This window comes from Olea europaea, chromosome 3 (assembly GCF_002742605.1).
Source record: "Olea europaea var. sylvestris chromosome 3, O_europaea_v1, whole genome shotgun sequence".
NCBI classification, from domain to species: Eukaryota; Viridiplantae; Streptophyta; class Magnoliopsida; order Lamiales; family Oleaceae; genus Olea; species Olea europaea.
This window is the reverse complement of record NC_036239.1, coordinates 7018488-7045138: the sequence shown is the minus strand read 5'-3', so window position 1 is coordinate 7045138 and position 26651 is coordinate 7018488. Positions and strand designations below refer to the sequence as shown.

General features: G+C 35.7%; 1 protein-coding gene and 1 pseudogene across 1 annotated transcript in view; one reads left to right on the top strand and one right to left on the bottom strand.

Annotated features, from left to right (window-relative positions):
- LOC111384322 (branched-chain-amino-acid aminotransferase-like protein 1) overlaps positions 1-6616 on the bottom strand; it is a 47168-nt gene extending 40552 nt beyond the window's left edge. The window contains exons 1-3 of the mRNA XM_023008588.1: positions 6400-6616; positions 4788-4886; positions 2082-2141 (exon numbers count right to left, since the gene is read on the bottom strand). Coding sequence (XP_022864356.1) covers positions 2082-2141; positions 4788-4886; positions 6400-6492 — 252 coding nt within the window. The 5' untranslated portion in view covers positions 6493-6616. The remainder of the gene's footprint in view (positions 1-2081; positions 2142-4787; positions 4887-6399) is intronic.
- A 6968-nt stretch (positions 6617-13584) lies between these two features.
- On the top strand, positions 13585-26053 carry LOC111377803 (annotated as a pseudogene).
- The last annotated feature ends 598 nt before the right edge of the window (positions 26054-26651 follow it).

Genomic DNA, 26651 nt, shown 5'->3' with positions numbered 1-26651 from the left:
GTGAAGTTTTATTTATTTATTTATTTATTTAAGAAAGTATGTCAAATCATATCTTACAACATTATGTATATGTAAAACATTCTGTAAACTATTATGTATACAAAATACAATCCAAAATTAATTAATCTTAGTGGATTTGGACCTACTAACTTTTAATTAGGGTAATTAACTAGGTTTAGCCTTTTCAATTAAGTCAAAATTATTCATTTAAATAGACCCATCTCTTCAAAGTAGTCTAATTTATTTATCTTAACCTAAAAATATTTAATTATATCATCAATTGACTATTTGGTCAGGGGTGAACCTAAATAGAAGATATTTTTCAATCAAGCCTATAAATACTAGCAACTCCTACCTACCAATAGGTTCCACGAGGTCAAAAGTTAGAGTCGTGTTTGAGCCTGTGATGAAGTGTATAAACAAACATTTCATAAGAATGCATCGTCACATATTAAGCCCTTATTTGGTGGGAATTAAAATCAAATTTTTAGTAGATTTTGATAAAAGTCATTGAAATATGTGATTGAAAAGTTGTGGATCCTATAAAATGTGTAATTAAAATTAGTTGTTGATTTTAACTTCGATTAAAATCAGGGCCCTATTTGATCTCATTTTTATCAAAATATATTTTTTCTCTCTTCTTTTTAACTACACATTCTTTATTAAAATATTATTACACATAAATAAAAAAATTTCCTTATGTTTCATTCACACATTCTCCATCAATCTACTATTCTAAAATTTATTTTTCCATAAGAATGAATGTCAAACACCCTCTAAGATTTTAATTTGCACCAAACAGGGGCTAAATTGTTGTCTTTACTTCTCTACCAAAATGTTATAAATGTTATAAATTGTTGTCTTTACTTGCTCTGCTGCCCAATATGTTAAAAGCAGCTTAAGTCAAAAAGGTTGGGTATTGGTAGTTTAAGTGTAATAACTGCGGCCGAGAGGAAAATAAAGCAGCATTTTATCATGATGCACGAATAGGAAAGTACAGAACGATGGCTGGGGCAAAAAACAAAATAAAACTTGAAGCAGAAGAGTTTTTACCACATCAAGGAATAGTGCATTCATTTGTCGTTTTAACACAAAAAAACTTATCTATTTCCTTATTTATCTATTTATTGTCATTGAAGCATGTGAGCTAAATACACAATTGATTTGGAGAAAATTCTTGTAGCTGAGCTTCCTTTACATAATATAGGAAAATTAAAGGATTAATCGGTGTAGAATAATTAACTTTTCATTTACTCAAAAAGTGAATTGCTAAGAGAAATGGATACAATTGTTATCAGGATCAATTAATTACCAGAAGAGCAACAAATCAAGACTGTCAGGCTTTCTTCAATATTTTGATATCGACTTCTTATGAAAAGATATCGTGAAAGCTTAAAATAATTTCTTAGTAAGCAGTCTACCAGAAAGACTAGATTAAAGAAAAAGAACGAAATGCTTTGCCTTGTAAATCACGCTGTACAACTCATTCTTTAAACAGAAAGTTACCAAGTGTAATGATGCCCCTTTTTGTTTCAGCTAAAAGTTTGGATTAAAATACAAGTAAAAGTCAACAATTAATTTTAATAACACATTTTATTGGACCCATAATTTTTCAACCATATATTTTCATCAACTTTTATCAAAAATCTACTAAAAATATTATTTTCATCTAAACCACACAGGAGCTATATAATTGAGTAGGTAATAAGCAGTCCAACAATTCATACTTTACCCAATAAAAAGAAAAATGATATAATGGAGTAGCATATGTTTATGTCACATCCATCTGTGCCAAGCAAATGCATCATTGAACTAATTATGGACGAATATAAACATCACCAAAGCGTATGTCTATGACATGTCAAGTTCATTGAAAATTATGCAGTATGCATTTAAAAGAAAGTGCAAATATAAGGATCAATCCACACCTATAGAGCATGTTCCCTACAGACATGAAAACTGTTATCTCACTGTAGAAAAATAGTTGGAAAGTTCACAGTAACAGAGTAGAAGAGAAGGATTAGTAAAAAGAAGCCAATTACCCAAGTTGACTCTTATGCTACTAATTCTAGAGGTCTTACCTTACAGAATTGACACTTCTTTTGTCCAGAGCCAAACACGATCTTATTCTCATATAATTCCTGTCAATAGATATCGAAATATTTCATGACTTTGTTAACCTGACCAGGAAAAAAGAAAGCCCACGATAGCAACAGAATCGGAAAAGTCAATCCCAAAAAAGTAACTTGCATATGAGCAAAAAAAGTTAGTTATATACATGTAATAATCGTTTCCAAAGAAGAATAGAACGAGAACTGCTAGGTCTAAGTAAATTTTGGTAAGTTCCAGGTCCAAAATCATTAAATTGAGTTGAAATCGGGTTCAAATTGAAGGGTGTCAATAATTGTAGTGTAGTGGAAAATACTGAGATATGAATAAAGCCACATGTTCACCGCTCAAGATCAAGCTCAAGCTAAATTAACAGTGTGATCGCTCAATGACCGTAAGAGGACACGCAAGCTAGATTACCAGAGCGTGACTGCTCAAGGGGGCACCTAGAGGGTTCTCGAGTGGACGGTCAATTCAGTAGACTGCCCGCTCTGCACCAAAAGCCGCTCGAGCGGTTGATTAGGCAGGAAAACCTTTTTTTTTTCCTAATTCAAACTTTGAAACATCTCCAAATAACCAAAAAGTAAAAAATACAGTTTACAAACAGCTCTAATTGACCTTTTCTATTGTGTTGAGGAAAAAGGAAAAGTTAGAAGATCAACTGAGTTTTGAACCATTTTGCTTCCTAAATTCATGTGACTGGAGGTCCAGGTAATTAAAAATAAGTTCCTTCTTGGAGATCCCAAAAAAGTTCAAAGATTCAGAAGTAGATTTCGAAGTGCACAGTACATGTTTATTCAAGTAATTACGGATTCAAAATCAAAGTCTACTAAAGTTTAGTTGTGTTTGACTATATCTACTAGTTCAATCTTTTTATAATGGATCATTTTTGCCTTAACTTTTTTTCCCCCCTCATATTACTACCTCTTTTAAAATCATCTTTGTACCTGCCTCTACAAAGACTAAGAAGGTAGAACTCAGGGAGTCTAAGAATAAAGATATCCAATGAAGAATTCGGTCTAAAGTTCAAACCTCTAAATCGAGCACTGCTCCTAAGCTCATCCCCACTTATTACAAATATGGAGAGATAAGTCATACTAAACCTAAGCTCCGTAAACTCTTTGTTAAGAATGACAAAGAGGATATCACTAGTCAGGTTAAAATCTTAACTAAACAAGTCAATCTTTTGATTGAATGATGAAATACTTAATGATATCAATCTTTTCTTCTAGGAGGGTTTGAGTAAAAAAGAATGAACTCACTGATCATGTTGAAGAATTCATTTAATCATGTTCTTCACATCTTCTTGTATGCACTTTAACTTGTTCGAGCGGACAATCAATTTAGTAGACCTTTCGCTCTGTGTGAGCGGTCAATTAGGCGAGAAAACCCTTTTCTCTCAAGTCAAACTTTGAAACACCCCCAAACCACCAAAAACTAAAAAATCAGTTTATATACAGACCTAATTAACGTTTTTCTATGTGTTGAAGAAAAGAAAAGGTTAAGAGAAGATCAATTAAGTCATGGTACATCTTGCTTCCAAAATTCTCTTTCACATTCACACATGAAAAACACCATAAAATCATCTACCATATAACCTTTAGATTTCCGATGAAGCCAAGAATGAATTGGACTTCCAGTTAAAGAAGAACAAGAATTTTTTTTAGAAGTCCTAGACAAGGTGCCAGAGTGTATAACCGAGGAATTTTTGAGTAATTATGAATTCGGAGTCAAAGTTACTAAAGTTTAGTTGTGCCTAAACCATATATGCATCATTTGATGGCAAGGCAAACCCGAAGGGTTTTTTTTTTTTTTTTTTTTTTTTTTGTTGAAGAGTCGGTCAAGAGTTTTTCCTTGGTAAACAATTATTGGTGTTATTTATATTTTAGTGCATTTGCTTTGATGACTATGATGGTAGTAAGTTTATTTCTTGTGTATCTAGACTAAATAATTTGTAACTCGTTATAGATTATTTTTGCTAATTTTAAATTCCTCATAGAACACATATTCAACCCCAGTGAAAAAGGGTCAACTACATAGTTTTTCAAGAGCAAATGTATAAAAGTTAAATGCAGCAACACTAAAATCCTCATAAAGATATTTATTGAACTGTCTTCCCTTTGGCTTAAATGCAAAAAGTATCAAGGGTGCTAAAACAAAAACCAGCATGATTTGTGGCGCTTCCATATATAACTATATCTTAGTCTCCACAAAAAAAGGATTTAAAATTCTTCGTAGGTGTAATTTCAAAGTTGGTGCAGAATCAAAACCAAGCCCAATTCCGGCACATACATTTCCAATTTATAGCTATATCTTTATTTCAAAGCAAAAGGACTTAAAATTCCTAGTAAGTACTGTTTCACTTGGGCACTTGTACACAATAACGCATTTCTCTATATAAATCACCTGATCAAAATTGGTATTGTAGATGATACTATGTTCAATCATGGATCAATAACATTAGCAAAAGCTAAAAGTACATAGCTTAAGCATCCCAATAGATTAAACTAGGTGAGAGTTATTTTGCCCAGTATTTATCCTGGATTCGCATATATAACACAAGAGTTATGGACACAAAACAATGTTTTTTTAGGAATGATAAATTGCAACTATTAAGCTCTGAATTAATCAATGCACAAAATGCTTGCTAAATGAGAGTAAAATTTAATTTCACTTACCATCTTTGATAGGAGCTCTGCTTGGTATGGCCTTTCTATTCCAGGAACACGTAGGAAATTTGGATGAAGGAGTTCATCAAGAACTTCCATATCATCTCTCTGGTAAAAGCAGAGACGAGAAAAGTTGTTACATCATCAATAAATCTAATTATATATTATTTGTAGCTTTCTCCATCGTACCCCCATCGTTTGATTTATTCAATTAGCTTTCAATCCCGTTAAATTTTTAAAGGGTGAGTAGGTGGTAGTGCTATCAATAATTTGGGAGGTATGAAAACTTGAAAAATAATCATTATATGGCCTAGTACCACAGCTTGAAAAGGACAACGAGTGGAAGACATTATATTCCTGAGTGGAATAGCATAAACAAGCATGTTAGCAAACATCCCATAAAGGATGAGTAGATGGTGGTGCTATCACTAATTTAGGTGGCATGAAAACTTGAAAAATACGCCTAACACGGCCTCGTATTCCAGTTTGAAAAGGAAAACAAGTGGAAGACATTATATTCCTAAGTGGAATAGCAGAAACTAATATGTTAGCAAACATCCCATATTTCCCCACCTATGAATGTCATGTGCCTTTTCAAATGGCAATATTCTTTTCTTTTGAACATAACAGATAATTCATTTAATCTATACCAGTTAGCAACCATATGAAGCTTCTAAGGAGAGCTTCAACCATAGTCCATCAGTCCCCAACCCCCACCCCAGTTTCCCTTCCATGCCTCCATTGTAAACATCTACAAAGAACCCAAGCTAAAAGGAAACTAAACCGTGTCATACCAAACCTAAAAAAGAATAAATATTTACAACCACGGAGCTATTTTGGCACCTCTTCTTTTTACTAGCTTTTCAGATGGAATATTCCTCTAATGTTAGCTTCTGGAAAGCTTGAAACATGCACAATACCCCCGTTTTAAGCAAAACGACGACCAAAATTTCATAGACAGCCAACTTGTAAATTGTAATACGTGTTTGCTCTCTGTATTTCAAGCAATTAAAATATCAACCTCAATCCTATTTTCCAATTGGAACGTTACAGAATTTTAAGGTAAGTTACGTCTTGTCATTCTACAATAATTCTCAATATTTCACCGCAAGAATAAAGGGTTAATTTAAAATCCCCTCAGTGAAGATTCATGGTGCCCGCATGTTATGGTTTTATGAGTTTCCTTTTCCTCGAGAAAGTAGACATTCGTGACTAAGTTACAGGAATAATCGATTATATGATAAAAATGTTCTGATGTACAGCGCTGGACTTTAACTGGATGAGGTTATCAGAGATTCAGTTGACTTTTTGAAGATTAATTTAAAACCTTCTACTGTGGAACATCATACAACGATGGCTGCCTGATTCAGTTTAAATCAAACTTTTTTCAATAAAGCATTAATTATCCAATTTGGTTCAATTAGTATTCTCTTAAAAAAAAAAAAAAAAAAAAAAATTAGCAAGAAACTCAATGGCCCACCGTAAATTTCACCAGAAGTCGGTCTTTTGACCTTTCAAACAACTCCTATGCAATTTGCATAATAAAATTCACTTCAAATTCATAAACAAACAGATAAGGAAAATGATAGGCGTGGTTGGATTAATACATTAGGAGTGCTACCTGCGCAAAGGAGTACAAAAGGCTGGTGCTAAGGGACCTTGGTATGGACCACAAATGTATAAACTCTATCTCCTCTCCTTTTCCTTCCACCATTGTTGCTCTTGATTACTGATTGAGATGGTAATTGATGTTGAGATTGAATGGTACGCCAGAATCGCTTGTGCATGTATAAATACATTACTGGTTGCGTGAATGACGACCAAGATTTTCTTGCCGTTCAGACACCCACTTACCAAATCAGATCCGTAATTCTGAAATATGTTAGAAAATTGCTGATGTAAACAGAGGCGATCCCCACAATTGGGGTGGGTCCCGCGCAAAAATAGGGCCCCACCCCCTCCTGTTGGTGAGGTTCTGACTGCCCCCCTGTTACTCCAGGCCCTTTTGTTCCCCATTTTTAAAGTTATTTTTTTTTTCAAATAATCTTTACTAAATTTTCAATCACAAATTTCATCAATTTATATAACAAGTTACTAAAAATTTAGCTTATATTTGGTACCATTTCTTAAAACTATTTTTTTTTTCAAACTCATATTCAGTTATACATTTTATAACATCTACGACATTTATATATACTAAAAATTTAGAGCTTGTTTGATGCTGATTTTGAAAATTAATTTTTTGACCGTTAGTTTGAAAGGCACATTCCACCTGTAAGTGAAAAAGTCAAAAATAACGGTTGACCATGCTAAGTAACAGTGAAAAATTAGTTTTTTAGCTTGAAAAATCAACACCAAACTGGGCTTAATTTTTTATTTTTCATTTTTTATGATAGGGAAACCCGTAGTCATTACCTTTCCGATGCGCATTGGGTAAACTCTCGAATTGACGTAATAGCCTGCAAACCAAACCAATCAGGTAAAGCCTACAAGCAAATTCTGTGCGATGACTCGATCGAGAAAGTAGTAGGTTCAAATTGCAATTTGTCGGGTCAACTAATTCAAGCGTTTTATGGTGGCTATGAACTTTGAAAATTTCTGAGTTGTTATGGAATTTTTTTTAAATAGTTTCTAATTGTCTTTTAACTTTTGCATTTTAGAGATAATTTTTATTTTATTATTAGTCGAAGTGATTTTTTTAGTTATAAGTAACTTTTTATATTTTACATAAAAATAAAGAATATTTATATATATTTAATTTTTTAAAACTAAATATTAAAAAATGAATTTACTATAGATAAAAAAAAAAACCAAAAAAAACATACAGTAGAGTCTTTCCGTGCACGAAGCTTTTTAGCTCTGTACACAGAGCATTTCTGAAACAAATTTTTTTTTTTTTTAAGTTTTGTTTTTGTTTTCATTTTCAAGCTCACTACGGGTTATCAAATGAATTCAAAGTATTACATTCTTAATATTATTTTGAAGTATTCACTAGAGTATTGCACGTCGTTAAACGATCAATCCTAGCAAATCTTACGGGGCATCAAAACAAGCATTTTCAAACTATTATTTCAAAAATTTCGATAACAAACTAACTTTAAAAATTTATCGCTGATTATACGATAGTTGAATTCATAAATTTTCTATGTTCTCTCGAAACACATTTTGAGAACTATATCATAGATACATCGAATGACCTAAATAAATATCGAAAATAATTAAACGTACATCAAACGTGTATATTAAAAATGCATATAACTCGTCTTTAAAAAAATAATTATTTTATTAGCGTCTATTATTTTTTCGCAACAATTTTCTCAATATAATTTACATTATTTTGTTAAAAAAATTATGTCGTATGACGTAAATTTTTTTTTGGACTTAAAAATTCATAATAAAATTATTATCATCTTACATAAAAATGATTTGTTGGAAATAAAATAGTGATTAAAAAATTATCAACAAGTAAAAAGATTTACATAATTTTATTTAAAAAATTATGTGATATGACTTAAATTTTTTTTTTTTGGATGTAAAAATTCCTAATAAATTATTATCGTTCTTACATAAAAGTGATTTGTTGAAAATAAAATAGTGATTAAAAAAAGTATCAACAAATAAAAAGATTACCAATAAAAAAATCCAAACAAACGAAAATAAAGAGTGGTTGAGTACAGAGTGAAGAGATGATAATTGGTGGGAGGTATGAAAAATTGAGTATTGCAGTAAATTCAGATTACCACCTTTATACTGTGAAAAATAGCTCCCACCCACTATAAAAAAAATATTGCTACAGTCTGTAATAAATTACTGTTATCAAACCAATTCCAAACCAGTTCAATGTGAAAATGAGTGTGACAAAAATGAACAGTAAACCCCCATTCTCTCTTTTATGGCAGTGTAGATTATATTCAATATCGTCTAATTAAACATTATTATTATCGATTTCACATTGAATGCATTTTGAAATTAAAATATAAAATATAAAATCAATTAGTCAATGATAAATACCAAAAATGAGTCTTGATAATAATAAAATCATTCGAGAATCCTTCTAGAAAAACATATCTATTTGAATTTTCAACGATGGATTTATTTTGAATCGAGATGCAAAAGAATTTATATTCCCTATCTCTTATTATTTATCCCCTAAATGAGGGAGTCTAATTAGTAATTAGATTTTTCTCGAGATCTCTGAATTCGAAACAAGAGCAAGAAGAAAAAAGAAAAAAATTCTCGTGCCTAACTCGCTTTACGTGCCGAACTGATGTTTAAGAACATTAGTTGGATAATTTTGATGATGCTGGAAAATGGTCGGAATTCACCAGCTTGTGTTGACCCTTAAAAGACGTACGCATAACATCCTAATATTAAAATCCTGTTGGTGAGGTTCTGACATGCTGGAAAATGGTCGGAATTCACCAGCTTGTGTTGACCCTTAAAAGACGTACGCATAACATCCTAATATTGAAATCCTGTTGGTGAGGTTCTGACCGCCCCCCTGTTACTCCAGGCCCTTTTGTTCCCCATTTTTAAAGTTTTTTTTTTTTTTTTCAAATAATCTTTACTAAATTTTCAATCACAAATTCCATCAATTTATATAAAAAGTTACTAAAAATTTAGCTTATATTTGGTCCCATTTCTTAAAACTATTTTTTTTTTCAAACTCATATTCAGCTACACATTTTGTAACATCTACGACTTTTATTAATTTTTCAATCATTAAATTTCATTAAAATATACCAAAAATTTAGAGCGCGCTTGGTGCTGATTTTGAAAATTAATTTTTTGACCGTTAGTTTGAAAGGTAGATTTCGTCTGTAAGTGAAGAAGTCAAGAATAACGGCTGACCATGTTGTAACAATCAAAAATTAGTTTTTTAGCTTGAAAAATCAACACCAAACTGGGCTTAATTTTTTATTTTTTTATGACGGAAAAACCTGCAATCGCTACTTTTCGGATGCGCAATGGGTAAACTCTTGGACTAACGTAATAGCCTGCAAACCACGTCAATCAGTTAAAGTGCAATAAGCAAACTAGGTGCGACATGCTCGACCGAGAAAATAGTATGTTCAAATTGCAATTTGTCGGGTCAACTAATTCAAGCGTTTTATGGTGGCTATGAACTTTGGAAATTTTTGAGTTGTTAAGGAATTTTTATTAAATAGTTTCTAATTGTCTTTTAACTTTTGCATTTAATTTATATTTATAATATATTAAGAATCACATGAGTTGAGAATAAAAACGCAAGCATGACTCAGCCTTGTGACAATAACCGGTGGTTTGTAGTGTGTGGCACGTAACCCAACAAGTTGTTCACATCTTTTTCTTTTTCTTTCTTTTTTCCTCTTAATTATATTCAACATCGTCTAATTAAATATTATTATTATCGATTTCACATTAAATGCATTTTGAAATTAAAATATAAAATAAGTGTATTTGCAAACCTGCCCACAACACAGGGTGGGAATTTTTTGAAGATTTTTGAGATTTAAAAAATTTAAGAGTATTTAATGTAAACTTTTTAGACTCTTTAAAACTAGGGTTTTACTGAGTGTACAGCTCGGGCTGTACACTCAGTTTCACAGCCCCCTCACAATGAGGGGGCCCCACCTGTTTTTTATTTTTTTTTTACTGTGCGTGGGCCCCCCCGATGTGAGGGGGCTGTGAAAGTTGGTGTGAACCGTGCTGTGTATATAGCACGGTCCTTAAAACTATTGATATATTCAATTAAGACTCTTATTTTTATAGGTTTTTAAGAGATATGAAGTATTCAATTAAAACTTTTTAAAAATCTCTATACATCTTTGAATATTCAAATTGTTAATGATTTTTAAAGATTTTTTTTTAAAAGTCTATGTGGTACTAACTTTTAAGTAGTATGTACTAAAATAAAATCTCAAAATTTGTTTTACATTCATCCCAAGATTTTGGAAAACTTTCACAAAAAATAAATTATAATAATGCATTTTTTTCTTGCAATAATTCTCTTTCCATTTTTACTTCTGCAAACATTAGAGTTAAAAATCAACTCGTTATATTTGTTTCTATTTTTCCATTTTTCCCCTCGCTCTTTTTTTATTTTTTATCGAAATTTTCTATTAAAAGGAATTAAATTGTAACTAAAGATTCGTATAGTTTTTTTTTCTTTTTTTTCATCATTTTTTTATGGAAAAAAAATCTAGTCAAATTAAAATTATAAGACTTTTTATAAAAAAAACTTATTTATAATTAAAATAAATATATTAATTTCTTGTTTAATCTTTAAAGGTAAGACATATTGATAATACTGAATATTGATTAATTTTTATGTATTTTCTATTAAAGAATAATGTAATACTTTGTCCTCAATTGGAGATTGTGATGAATTTTAAACATCATTCTAAATTTATGTGTTTTCAATAGAGATTTTATTGGATTTTAATGAAATCCATTAAAATTTAGGTATCTCCAATTGAGATTTTAATAAATTTCTTTAAAATTTAGGTATCCTCAATAATTAGTGAATTTATAAAAATTTCATTAATAAAAGAATTTTAAAAGATTTAGATATATTTCAAGTTTAAAAATACATATAACTGATATAAGCAAATATTTTGAAATTTCATCATATTTGATGAGATTCTTATGAAATTTGCAAAAATCTATTTAAATTCACAAAATTCTTTAAATTCATAATCCTTTAAAATTCATTAAAATTTTATTTGAGGATACCCGCTAAGCTTTTGATCTTTAAGAGAATATTTTTTATTTTATATATAGAGTGAGAACGAAATTGTGAGAACCATAATCTCATATACTCGTATGTGGGAATTCAACATTTTTGTTCTAGACCTACTTGAATTCTATTTTAAATAAAAGTCTTTTGAATTTTTCAAAAGTTTAAAAAAATTATAAAATGAAAATCTATAAAAGTCTACAAAAGACTTCCATTATTTTTATACAAATCTATAAAAAGTTTATGAAATTTACAAAATTCATCACTTAAAAAAATCCATAAAATTCTACCAAAGTCCCAATTAAATACGTACATCATTTATAATTCGTCAACATAAAAGTTCTAAAAAAAGACATTCGCCTTTGTTTGATGCAGTTAAAAATATATATTTTTAGTAGATTTTGTTAAAAAATGATTAAATATATGATTAAAAAATTAATATAAGTTATGAATCCCATAAAACGTGTGATTTGCTAAGGGATAAATCTTGCACTAAATAAAGATACAAATATAAACTAACAAATAAGGTATTGTGCTATTTCTCTAAATAAGTTTGACATTTTAAAATAGAATTTTAAGTTTTAATATTAGAGCCCAATAGTTTAGGGATGGCAACAAAACTCGTTCAACCCAATACCCCTGGGCCTCGCCCCCAATACCGACCTAATCGGGTACATGGGATGGTTATGAGGCGAGGATCATTATCCCGAAACGGATATGAGACGGGTACAGAAAACATAGTCCCTACCCCATTAACCGCCCCATTTAATACTAATGTCAAATTTAAGTTTTTATCAAACAAAAATGATAGATTCATTATCCTTTTAAAGAGAACATAAATTGTTTTTAACAAATTGGAAAAAAAGTAATACCATTTACTAGCTAAGGATATGGAAAAAAAAAAAGAAGCAAAAAATGCAAAAATTAAATGGGGCGATAAATGAGACATGAGACTTTCCCCGAACCCCCTTTAATCGGGTATGGGAAAGGAGTAAGATAATAAAAATACTCGACGGGAGGGGGTAGGAATGGCCGACCGTCCCATACCTGCCCCGTTGCCATCCCTCCAATAGTTCCAATGAGCAATTTAATCCAATTACGACTCAAAAAAATGAGCATACAAATTTCAATATTAGCTTGCTCTAACAAGTTACTATTTTGCAGGAACATGTTAAGAAATAAATTTTACGTCGAATAAATATAAAAAATATAAACCAACATATAAGGATTTTGACTACTTCTCTTATTAAAGTTGACATTTTTAATATGAAACACCAAATTTTAATATGATTAAAATTAATTGTTAACTTTGATTGATATTTTTATCAACTTTTAAGCTACATCAAACATGTGTGTGCATATAACTGATGGATCATATTTATGTATGTGAGATTAATGTTTTACCAACCTTCAAGATTTATTGTCTTTGAATCTATCATGATCATCTAATATTGAGACAATATTCCTTACTTCAATCATGACACATTGTAAAAAATAATAATAATAATAATAATTAATAAATAAATAAAATTACCATCTTCCTTAGATGATTTAAAAAACGATCATTTTTTGCATCCAATTATCTACTACCATTGCATCTATCAATTAAGTGGACAATAATTGCCCCCAAGGCACATCTCCAAGTAGTAAAAGGGGAGGGTGGAGAAATTCAGCTTTACTTGAGGCTGTCGCGTCAAGGGTTCGAATCCTAAAATATGGATTTTGTTCTTGGGTAAGTGCAAGTGTACAAACAACTTTCCATCCTATATCCTCAAAGGCATAACCTGCGATTTACCTCTCTCACGATACTCCAAGGCAAGGGCGATGGAGAACCCTTAAAGTTGGGGTTCAACCTTTAATTAAGTGGACAATAATTTCTGACAAAGTGACTTAACTCTTCTTACATTTGTAATGACATCTTTACCATCATTGATAAATGATAACTCTATTCACCGCTACTCTCCAAATACGAAAATACTATTCAAAAAACAATAGTGCTACGCGTATAGAAGCCATGTCACAGAAGTTTTCTAGATGACGTGTCAAGTCTATTTTCAAACAACTAAAATAAGAATAAATAATAGAATAATGAATGATTCAGAAACAACCCAGGTGAATGTTGAATGAAAACAAAGGCTCCCACTTTCTCGCGCCCATTCCTCCCATCTATCCCCGTTGAACTGCAACCTTTAATTACTGTTGATGTCGTCGGCACTTTCGTCCCTAACTCCGGCTATCGTCAATCGTCAAACAATCTTTAACTTTGTGTCATATTATCGAGTGCCCAAACCGCAACAAAGTTGTCGATTTCGTCGTCGCTGTCATCATCTTCTTGGGTTGTCGTCGATAGCTTTAGACTAGAAATACTAGCGACTGCGTAGCGATTTGAGAATGTTAGATTTTTGGGATTTTGAACAAATTATTTATGATTTTTTTTTTTTTGCATCCACTGTACAAGTGAGCTGGACAACACCTTCGCCGACAATTGATCCATCGACTTCAGCTCTGGGAAGAGACGAGAAAATCTCAGATCTAGGATTCGAGGGTCTAAGATGATAGTTGATTTGGCACGAGACTCACTCTTGCGCACATGCATGCATACATACACATAAACACGCATTTAGTATATGCTTATACATCCAACATTTTCTGGAGGAAAAAACGACTGAAGGCTAACAAACTGGCCAGGCAATATAAGTTCTGGGTTTCAGGAAACAAGAATAAAATCAAGCATTGGAAGGAAATTTTGATCATTGGTTTTGAATTTTAATTTAGCGCTTCATTTTATCGTGATGACATTTATCTGATCTGATTTGAATATACTGAAGGAGAAGTTAGTGGTTTATTAATGTTCCTTTCCTTCCTTTCTTTTATATTTATTAGGTGGCAGAGAATAGATGTTGGAGTTGTGGGATGATCTGTCAGGCCAAGAGAGATCTACAGAACCACTTACATGAGCTGGTCAATTTTGAGAGTATCGTGCTCCACTTGGATGACAATAGGTATCTCAAACCTATTTTGCCAGATGATGCCGAAGATGAAGAAGATAAGAATGGAGATGACATGTCAATTGACCCAAAAGAACTGGTAAGTTTGAATCAGTTTGAACAGATCAATATTGACTATGAGAGTTGTTCAGATAGATATCCATGTCAACTTACGACTCCTTGTGAAAATGGGGGGAAAGAGGTTGCTTCCGCTTCTGACAGAGGTATACAGGCTGGTGTGGAATATGCTGTCTCGTTCTTCAGAAATGAAGAAGATGAGCAGTTTAATGAATCTTCAGCAAAAATTGTAGCAAATCAAATCAGAAACATAAATAAGAATTATTTTGGCTCGTACAGTTCTTTTGGAATCCACAGAGAAATGATCAGTGACAAGGTATTGAACTTGTTGTTCTAGTTGGAGGTGAACCATAATCTATCTCCAAGAAATTAAAGGGAACCATGGATATGTTTCTATATAATAAGAAGTGTGTTCAGTTGCTTATTGTAATAATTTGTAATGTATTAAATAGACTTACAAGCTAACTATTCTGGTTATACAGGTGAGAACTGATGCTTACCGGCAAGCTATTCTGGAGAATCCTTCTTTGCTAAGAGGTGCAATTGTTATGGATGTTGGTTGTGGGACTGGCATCCTAAGGTATGAAATAAATTTGGGTTTAATTTTGGCATTTCATATGAAGTGATCAATTATGATTGAGATTCCTTCTGAATTTAATTATTTATTGGGCGAGAAGAGCCAAGTTATCTGCAGATGTGTCTACCAGAGCTAGTATTGAAATTTGAACCAAATTTCCCTTAGCACTGATTGTCTATGTCTCTTTCTGGTTCCGCCTGAACTGAGACTGGCTTAAATGAAGTATAAAGGATACCGTCAAACTGAATTGTTGGCAACACTGCCATGCTCGAGCAACTTCTGTCCTACTTTTCCATTCCATTAATGACGAAGATTGTTTTCTAAATCTTCTATTATAAGAAGGCATGCTCCGCTTCATACCTGTAATTAGCTTGCTAAACATAGTTATCCACGAGTTATTCATGCATAAAAAGCCATCTATGATTTATTGAAATTCATAGCCGGTTTTAATTTTAGTAATGTGAATGCTGTTTGTAGGTTGTATTATGAGCTTTTGTTTCCCTAGTCTTTTTGCAGCACAAGGGGGAGCATCGAGAGTTATTGCAGTTGAAGCCAGGGAGAAGATGGCTGCAGTGGCAACCCAGGTTCGCTGATTTTAATCTGTCTTACTTTTTCCCTCTGTTGAGTTGTCTGTTCTATCTGATTCTTTTAAATGGGTTACTTTTTTAAATCATTTTTTTGGATTTGTGCAGATTGCAAAAGATAACGGATTTCTGCGGAGTGGATTTCCCAGACGGGCAACGGGATGGAGTAATTGAAGTGGTTCAAGGCATAGTTGAGGATCTTGACAATGCAACACACATCCAACCTCAGAGTGTTGATGTGTTACTGAGTGAATGGATGGGCTACTGTGATGAGGACATCGGACGTGACATCGGACGTTTACTTATTTTATTTAAACTTTATTTATGCTTTATTTATCTTTTGGACTATTATTTAAAATTTGAACTTGTATGGGCTCGGGCCCAATCTTATTAGGGTTGTTTTACTATTTAAACTTATTTTGCATTGTAATTTTCAGTTGATAATGAATGAATAATATTTTGGTGGCTTATGGCGTTTTTTCTTTCTTCCTATTTCTTTCTTCCCTTCTATTGAATCGCCATCCCTTTCTTCTCTCTAATTCCCCCTCCCTATAGATCTATTCTAATTTTGTAATAAATTGTCCCGTTGATGCTACATCAAATTTGGTGTTAGAGCTAAATCTTGGGTAATTCATTTCCTACAATCCAACATCTCTTCTCATCTCCTTCCCAAAACAAACGAATTTTTGTTGGAATAGCATAATTGAGAACGATTTCACTACGAGCAGCGGTTTCTTTTCCTTCACGTTTCTCTGTTAGTTGAAAAAAAAAGGGTTTACTGTTCATAGGGTACTGTTCATCTCGAGTTCCAAACTTTTAGATTTTTTTTCTACAGTATTACCAAAAAAAAAAATCATCTTGCTGTCGTTTCGAAATTGCTGCTTATTCCATATCAATTTTTGCTGTTCATTACCCTAATTCCAATTCAATGCTTAGTTGGGCTCAATTTTCTTATTCCCAACTACTTACCCGTAACTGAAGCCCAACATTCAATCAGCCCACCTTTGATAAACACAGTCAGTTCTACCCATATTAGCCCAACCCAGCCCATATCTCACTACCCAAATCAATTTTCAATTAACCCTAGCCCATTATATACAAACTCAAACCGGCCCACATCTCACTATCCACAAACCCGATTTCACCCCGAGTCTTCTTCCACGACGTCGACTCTTCTATCGTTCACTGACGCCAACGACACCACTCTCCAGCACTGCCGGCGTCGTCGGCTCATCTCTGACCACAACCCATCATCCCCCACTTCCTAATATCTCAGCAATCCGGCCCAACAAGCAGCCCAATACCCCGAATCCACTTTCTGAAACTCGCCTCCTCGCTGGTGACCACTCAGCCGCGACTCCCGTCAACTTCCTTCCACCCCGTTGCTACTCCCGTCGACGTCTCTCACACCGGAGACACTCACTGCCACACTTGTCACCACTATCCACGCCCATAATTCACGTCACACACCATTCATCTATCATTCACAATTCACTGTCAAAGCAGCGCCACCGTATCACAAAATCAATTTCCAGCCTCTGTTCGAGAGATTCAAAGGAGTCAGATACAGGTTCTTGTGAAATTGGTTAATCTTTGTAACCCCTACCACATCAGAATCAGAGTCAAGACAGCAGGCATCACAAATTCAGCAGGAGGACGTTCGAAGTTAAAGGCAACTGAGGCAAGAGTTAGCACAGAAACATACCTGGGGCCCCCACACGTTGGCAACTCAAACCAATCGAGATACTGGGAGTCACAACCGACCTGCAGGGAGTCACTACTTTTATCTATCTTTCGTTTATACCGTTGCTTCATTTTAAAATTGCATCAGTTACAATATTAGTGTTGCTGTTATTTGCTAATTATAGCCTTACACCATACTAGATCGAATTTCGTGAATTAACTCTCTTTGTTCCCTGATTACCCGTGTGTTTAGTCATTTTGAATAATCCATTATATCCTTGCTTTCAATTTTATTTTCACCAGTATTATTAGCTTGCTAAGATCGGACTTTCCGTAATCCCATTTTTAACACACACAAAAAAACAACAACAAAAATTAAAAAAAATAAAATTTCAGGTTGCAAATCTACTGTTGGCACTCGTTGTTTATTGATCTCTATAGCGTACCTCACGTAGCTAGTGTTATCGTGTACCCTTGCTATGGACCCTTCCCACATTGAAGCTATCACCCGATAGTGAGCACAATTACAAAACCAATTAACGGCTATCCAAACTGAGGTAGACACTAATCGTGAGGAGAATAGAGCCCTAACCGCTAGGTTGAACACTCTTGACCTAACTCCATACTCAACTTAAGCTGAAAACTCTGACGCTTCCATTAATAGACCTCATCGTCGTCCACAAGGTGGTTGACACCACGCCAGACATGATCATAGGGAGGAAAATCAAGCCCGTGGACGCGAGTGGGAATATCACCGTCATGGTACACTATCTCTCTCTCGCCACGAGAAGTGCCTCTTTCGAAATATTAAATTAGATGCCCCTACATTTGATGGTTGTCTAGATCCTAGTGTATTCAATCAATGGGTTAGAGATATGGATCGCTTCTTTGCCTGGTATGGGGTCCCTGAAGATCGGAGGGTATAATTTGTCAGTTTGAAATTAACTAGCACAGCTCAACTCTTTTGGGAAAGTGTTGAGGACCTCCTGGAGAGGCGTCATGCTCCCCCTGTAGGGAGCTGGGATGAAATGAAGCGTCGCCTTCAAGAAAAATATTTACCTCAATCTTACAGGGACAACTTGCTGGATCAATGGAATGCACTTACGCAAGGCAGTCGACCTGTGACCGAATACGTTGCTCAGTTTGACGAGTTTCGAATGAGATGTCAGGTCGTTGAGGATGAGGTCATGACCTTGAGTAGGTTTAGGCAAGGCTTACGGGATGATCTTAGACGTGAGCTTGTTCTTAGAGGCGTCACCACTCTTGAGCACGCCTACTCTTTCGTTCGGGATTACGAGTTAGTGACTAGGGCACCGTACAGAAATTGTAGTGACTCCTGCACTGCAACCTCTTCTGCATCCACTCCATCCCCTAAGTCTATTCTAGGACCTCCTCCTTCTAATACTACCTCTATATCGGATAGCAAAGGTAGAGGTTCTGAGGTTTCAAGAACGTCCTCTCATTTACAATGCTTCAACTGTAAGGGTTTTGGTCACATTGCTTCTAAGTGTCCTAGCCGAGCCCTAGTTTTGGAAGAGCGTGAAGGTATAGTTGATGAGCCACTAGAAGACCAAGTTTATGAGCCTAAGTTAGAAGAGTTTGATGACTTGGAGGATAGTGAAGATACCTTCTTAGGTTGTATTCGGGCTAGTCCCCTTATCCCACATACGCCTAGAGTCGGTGTCGTCCATCGCACTCTTACCCAGCCTAGGGATGCCGATGATTGGCGCCGTTATGCCATCTTCCAAACTTACATCAAGATTAATAATAAGGGCTGTAAAGTTATCGTGGATAGTGGCAGCTGCATTAATGCGATTTCGATGGCTACTGTATCCCGTCTAGGGTTGAAGTCTGTTCCTCACCCTCAGTCATATAGCGTCTCTTGGGTTGATACCTCTTCTATAGTTTTCAAGGAGTGTTGCCCTATCCAGTTTCTCAAGTATAAGGACCATATATGCTGTGACGTCATTTCAATGGATGTCGGGCACATCAACTTAGGACGACCTTGGTTATTTGACCTAGATGTAACCATCTATGGTCGATCCAATTCCTGCTCCTTCGTGTTTAATGGAAAGAAGATTTACCTTGATCCACTGCCCCCAAAGCTTGTTGGCCCACTGGAAACGAAGAAGAGTGTGGAACGAAAGGGATTGCACATCATTAGTCGTACGGAGTTTGAGTGTACACTTGTTGGTGACTCAGTTGTGTTCGCTTTAGTGGTCATGGATGTTTCATCCCACTCCACAATAGAGAGCCCTGTGAAGTCCAGTCGATCTTCCAAGAGTTTCGAGATGTCTTTTCGGAGGACCTACTTGATCATCTACCTCCTCTACGGGATATTATAGATTTCGTCCCAGGGGCATCCATCCCAAATTTGCCTCATTATAGGATGAATCCTACCGAGCACGCTGAATTTCAAAGGTAAGTGGATGACCTCCTTCACAAAGGATTCATTCGTGAGAGTTTAAGCCCGTGTGCTGTCCCCGCCCTATTGACGCCCAAAAAGGATGGTTCTTGGAAGATATGTGTGGATAGTCGCGCGATCAATAGGATCATGGTGAAGTATCGTTTTCCCATTTTTAGACTTGACAATATGTTAGATATGATGGTTGGTGCCACAATCTTTTCGAAGATTGATCTGAAGAGTGGATACCATCATATTCAAATTCGCCCGAGTGGTGAGTGGAAGATCGCGTTTAAAACGAAAGATGGTCTTTATGAATGGCTGGTCATGACTTTTGGGCTAAGTAATGCGCCAAATACCTTTATTCGGATAATGACACAAACTCTCCGACCTTTCATGGGAAAGTTTCTTGTTGTCTACTTTGATGATATCCTCATCTATAGTAAGACTAAGGAGCAACACCTTGACCACCTCACACAAGTTTGCTCTACACTTCGTGCAACTAATCTATATGCTAATGTCAAGAAGTGCTCTTTCTTCACCGATACAGTCATTTTTTGGGTTTCATTGTCTCTTCGATAGGAGTATCTGCTGACCCTGCTAAGGTTTAGGCGATTATTGACTGGCCTGAGCCCAAAGCTATTCATGACGTCAGAAGCTTTCAAGGCTTAGCTACATTTTACTGTCGCTTTATTATGGGGTTTAACACTATTATGGCGCCTATCACGGAGTGCATGAAGAAAGGGGAGTTTCATTGGACACAAGAGGCGGCTAAGGCCTTTAAGTTAGTCAAGAAATGAATGACGGAGGCTCCTGTTCTGCGCCTTCCCGATTTTTTCAAAGTCTTTGAAGTTGAATGTGATGCCTCCGGGGTAGGTATAGGCGGAGTCTTGAGTCAGGATCGTCACCCTGTTGCCTACTTCAGTGAGAAGTTAAATGAAGCCACACAGCGATACTTAACTTATGATAAGGTACTGTATGCGGTGGTCCAGGCTTTACGCTGTTGGCACCACTATTTGTTGCCCCAGAAATTTGTCCTTTATTCTGATCACGAGGCCCTCCGTTACCTCAACTCCCAGAAACGATTAAGCTCTAGGCATGGTCGTTGGGTCGAATATTTGCAGGCCTATTCATTTTTTTAAAACACAAGAAGGGCGTGGAAAACCAAGTAGCTGATGCATTAAGTTGTCATGTCTCCCTTTTGTTGATCATGAGTGTCGAGGTCATCGATTTTGAAAGATTTAAGGAGGATTACAAGGCATGTCCCGATTTTAAAGATATCTTTCTTGATTTACAAAGGGGACAATCAAGCGCCACAGATGGCTTCCGACTTGAGGAGGGTTATCTCTTTAGAGCCAATAAATTGTGCATCCCTCGAATTTCAGTGCGCGATTTCATAGTGTGGGAAGTTCACGCGGGAGGGTTAGACGGTCACTTTGGATGTGATAAGACCATAGAGAAAGTTGAACGTCAATTCTATTGGCCTAGCTTGAAGAAAGACGTGGCTAAGATTGTTAGTACTTGTAACACTTGTCAATTGAGTAAACAGAAGAAGCAGAACACAGGCCTATACACCCCTCTTCCCGTCCCTAATTGTCCTTGGCAAGATGTTAGTATCGATTTTGTATTAAGCCTTCCACGCACCCCAAAGAAACATGATTCTATTTTTGTGGTTGTTGACCGTTTTTTGAAAATGGCTCATTTTATCCCCTGTAGCAAAACCTCAGATGCGTCTAAGGTGGCTATGTTGTTCTTTAGTGAGATTGTTAAATTGTATGGGCTTCCCAAGACCATTGTGTCCGATAGGGATATTTGTTTCACTAGTCATTTTTGGAGGACTTTGTGGTAAAAGATGGGTACCAAATTGAAATTTTCTACAGCCTACTACCCTCAGAGTGACGGTCAAACTGAAGTAGTTAATCGAAGTCTTGATAACCTATTACGTTGTCTGGTCTGAGAAAATCTTCGAAATAGGGATTTGATCCCTCCTGTAGCTCAAATTGCGTATAATAGCTCCATAAATCGTTCATTAGGTATGGGTCCATTTGAAGCTATTCATGGGTACAAGCCTAGGAAATCGTTAGATCTCATCCCTATGTCCCCACATGCTAGAGTGTCAGTGTCAGCCGAAGCATTTGCACAACATCTTCGTGATTTGTATATTGAGATCAATAAACAACTTGAAGCTAGTAATGCAAAATATAAACTCCAAACTGATTTGCAGAAACGACATATTGAGTTTAACGTTGGGGATTACGTTATGGTCCGCATTAGGCGAGAGCGGCGTCTACATGGACCCGCCTCCAAATTTCAAGCCCGTAGTGCTGGTCCTTTTAAAATTTTAATGCAAATTGGTCCAAATGTCTATGTTGTTGACATTCCACCACATCTTGGTTACTATTCTACTTTCAATGTTGAGGACCTAGTAGCTTATAAAGGTCATTTCATTCCCTCAGATGACCCTTTGTTACCTCTTTTTGTGGACCTTGATCCCGACTATTTGGCCACTTCTAACCCACTACCACCTCTCACAGCACACATAGATAAAATGGATGCTATTTTAGATGAAGAAATTGTGTTTACTAATGATGGAGAGGTTCAGCGCTTCCTCGTTCGTTAGGTTGGTCGACCAAATTCTGATTGTACATGGATCTCCAGAGAGACACTGCAGCAATTGGATCCAAATTTATTGGAGTTTTATCGGAGTTAGCAGGATCTTCCTTGGCTTAGATCGCCTCCTATTTACCCAAGGAGAGTTGGTGAGGACACCAGGTTCAGACCTCCACTGACACATTTTTACAGATGTCGGAAGAAACTTGCCCAACCACTCAGCTTATGATTGGGAGATTGATGACAGCCTATGGTGATATATCCACTCGATAGGGTCGACTTTTCTCCCACCCCGAGAGAGTTGATAAGGACATCGGACGTTTACTTATTTTATTTAAGTTTTATTTATCTTTTGGACTATTATTTAAAATTTGGACTTGTATGGGCTCGGGCCCAATCTTGTTAGGGTTGCTTTACTATTTAAACCTATTTTGCATTGTAGTTTTCAGTTGATGATGAATGAATAATATTTGGTGGCTTATGGCGTTTTTTCTCTCTTCCTGTTTTTTTCCTCCCTTCTATTGAATCCCCTGTTGTCGAAAATTCGACTAATGCAATCAAAAGAACAAATAAAATAAGCAGAAAAATAGAAAACAGTAAATGAAGCGAGGTATGCCAATAAAATAAGCAAATCTCCTTAAAACAGATTTCGCCCCCCAATGAAGTGCAAATGGGATTATGGACGTCTGTCTTCCAAGATACAACGCTCCTTCCAAAGTCGATACTGCACAATACCAACTTTGTCGGTCGAACCAATGAATGATCGTACTCGAACGGAATAAGTATGGAAATATAAGAGAATTTTTAGAGCAAAATATGGAGAGAGAAGAATTTAGAAATCAATTGAATTCGTAATTGATTTGGTGTGTCAAAAACGAATCTGGGGGTCTCTATTTATAGAGATTGAAGTGTCTCATGAAATAGGTGTGTGACATTTCAGGAACTGGTGCACCACTTGGTCTGATTCGTCTTAGCCATTGGATCGCACTATTTTCATAATCTGACGGCCCAAATTGAACCATGAAGTGAAGTGTCCATTCATCATGCCTATTCACCAATTTCTGAACAGTCACAGCCATGCGGATGCCACGCATACATCTAATTGCCACGCAGGACGAAGGGACGCGACCTACCACTCGTGCGCCACCTAGAATGCCAACTTACCGAGCCTTGTGCTGCCACGTCATCGAACCACGAGTCCATTTTCGAAAACTGTAAGGCTCCATTCATCATGCCTATTCACCAATTTCTGAACAGTCACAGCCATGCGGATGCCATGCGTACATCTAACCGCCACGCAGGATGAAGGGACGCGACCTACCATTCGTGCGCCACCTAGAATGCCAACTTACCGAGCCTTGTGCTGCCACGTCATCGAACCACGAGTCCATTTTCTAAAACTGTAAAGCTCCATTCATCATGCCTATTCACCAATTTCTGAATAGTCACAGCCATGCGGATGCCACGCGTACATCTAACCGCCACGCAGGACGAAGGGACGCAACCTACCACTCGTGCGCCACCTAGAATGCCAACTTACCGAGCCTTGTGCTGCCACGTCATCGAACCACGAGTCCATTTTCGAAAACTGTAAGGCTCCCCAGCTCCTCGCGACGATGCGTATGTGCCAAGTGCCAAGTGCACCTCTAAAGCGCCCAATGCGTACTTTGCGACGTGCGCGTGCCGGGACCGGATCCGGGTCCGGGTCCTGGTCCGGGGAGCAGCGCAAGTGGTGCAAAGCACCACTCTAGTGGTGACTAGCCTTTGGCTAGCTAAAGTTAGCCAAGTGGTAGGTAACTTATTAAATTATATATTATTCACACAACCCACTATATAAACAAGACTATTTTCTTGTAAACTTTCGATGTGAGACTCCTTTCCATATAAAAAACACTTAAAATTGGATTATCAACATATGGGCTTATATTGGAGACTTTTCCAATTCACCCAAATTAATTGCAATGGCCCACATCATTAAATATTACATTTAATGTTTTAAATCCAAATTAAATTCAATCAATTCCAACATCCCCATCCCTTTCTTCTCTCTAATTCCCCCTTCCCAAGATCTATTCTAATTTTGTAATAAACTGTCCCGTTGGTGCTGCATCATACTACCTTCTCTATGAGTCAATGCTCAGTACTGTGTTGCTTGCTCGAGATCGATGGTTGAAGCCTGGAGGTGCAATTCTCCCAGACACGACTACTATGGTGAATTGAGCATTTCCGTTTTAGCTGTTGTTCTCGACATGTTTTCTTGTTGACAGAGAGAATGATTTTGCCTTCCTTTCAATTTACAGTTTGTTGTAGGATTTGGGAAAGGAGGTACTAGTATACCATTTTGGGAAAATGTTTATGGTTTCAATATGTCGTGTATTGGATTGGAAGAAGTTGAGAATGCTGCTCGGAATCCTATTGTTGACGTCATTGACAGTTGTGATATCGTCACTCCTACCCAAGTTCTTCAGGTAGGTTTTTTGATTTACTTTAATCATTTTGATGAATAAGCTAGTAAATTTTTCATATGATGGTGGCCGAAGTTTCATCAATCATAATGCTCCAGCATGTTTCCTATTTGAGATGGTGATTATGAGATGTGGAAAAAATCAATGGGGTTAATATGACCTTTGGGCTCTGGGACAGGAGGCTTACCTCATGTTTACTATATAAACTTTTTCTACAATGCAAAATTAGCCCTTGGTTGGGCCCCCATTTTAGCGAGGTTTTGGGAGAAAATGTATTTTGGAATAGTGACTTTTTGGAGAATGTGTGGTTAAAAAAGAAGAAAAAGTTTTGGGTTTATATGTAATGTTATTTTATTGAAAACTTGTGGTTGAAAAGAAGAAAAAATGCATTAGAATTAAAATGGAGCCCAAACTGGGGCTTAGTTTATTTATCCAATGCTTTTGGTTCCAGTTCTACTGCAAATTTATACTATGGTTGGTCGACTGCCTACTCTGTAAAAGTTCCAAGACGAAATAATTTCTCTCTTTCTTCAGACCTTCAACCTGGGGACGATGTGATCTGAGCAGATGGAACTTACAGCAATAGTCGAACTGGAACCAAAGTTGATCACTTCTACGAATAACTCCATGGGGTCAAAGCCAGAAATCACTTGGTGTCATGGATTAGTCTTGTGGTTCGAGACTGGATTTACTGAAAGGTTTTGTAATGAAATGCCAACCAATTTATCCACATCGCCTTACAATCCTAAAACTCACTGGTCCCAAACTATCCTGACATTTCGAGAACCAATTGCAATGGCATCGGCGGAGGTTACTAGTGAAAAACTAGCCGCAGTTGGTACGAACACTAGCCCTGCTGTGAGCGTGCAATCTCGCATCAGTGTTGCCCGAGCTGCTCAGCATCGCAGCATTGATATTTCAGTGGAGCTCACGGGGATAGGACCTGATGGTCGAAAACGTAATTGGCCGGTACAATTGTTCGCTCTCAATTAATGGTAGTGGTCTGAAATAAGTGTTGTCTGGTTTGTATTCTTCCTCAACTCTAAAGGAGTTGACATTTTGAGGATATGTAATATTTTTGGTGGATTATCATTGCTTTTTGTGCTCGGAGTTCGGACGCAAGTATAATTTTTTATTACTTAAGCATTTTGATTGCGTTTAATTGTCAATACTTTTCATGGAAAATATCATTTTTTTCATTCAGATTTCTACTTTTGTACTATTTGATTGATATTTTTTTCATGATAAATATTTTCCTATTTTTGATTACGTGACTATGTTTTTCTTAAAAATAAGGATAATATTTTCTTTAGAAGACTAGATTTTTATTTTTCAGATAATTCACTTGCTCTTTCTTTCTCATTCACTCCCTCTCCCTCCAATTTACCTATCAATGAAAAATAGACAAGCATAATAGTTTTTAGATTGGAAATAAAATTAATTAAATACTTCTATTTGACGATTTTTGTGTAAATAATTTTTAGATAATTTAATTGTTTAGAATTTATTTTCTTTCCACGTAAATTGTAATAAAAATTGCATTGAAAAAGGACTACATGGATAAGTAGTAGTGAAAATTGCAGCAGGGTCCCAAACTTATATATTTTAGCACCGCTATCCTAAAATGTTATACAGTTCAGCAGATATGCCGCTTCAGTTGACATTTTAAGAAGTGCAAAATGGTCTTAACATTTAATTAATTTAAATATGGGAAACAGAAAACAAAAAAGAGAACATAATTAATTAAAAAGGGAAATGCTTCATTCA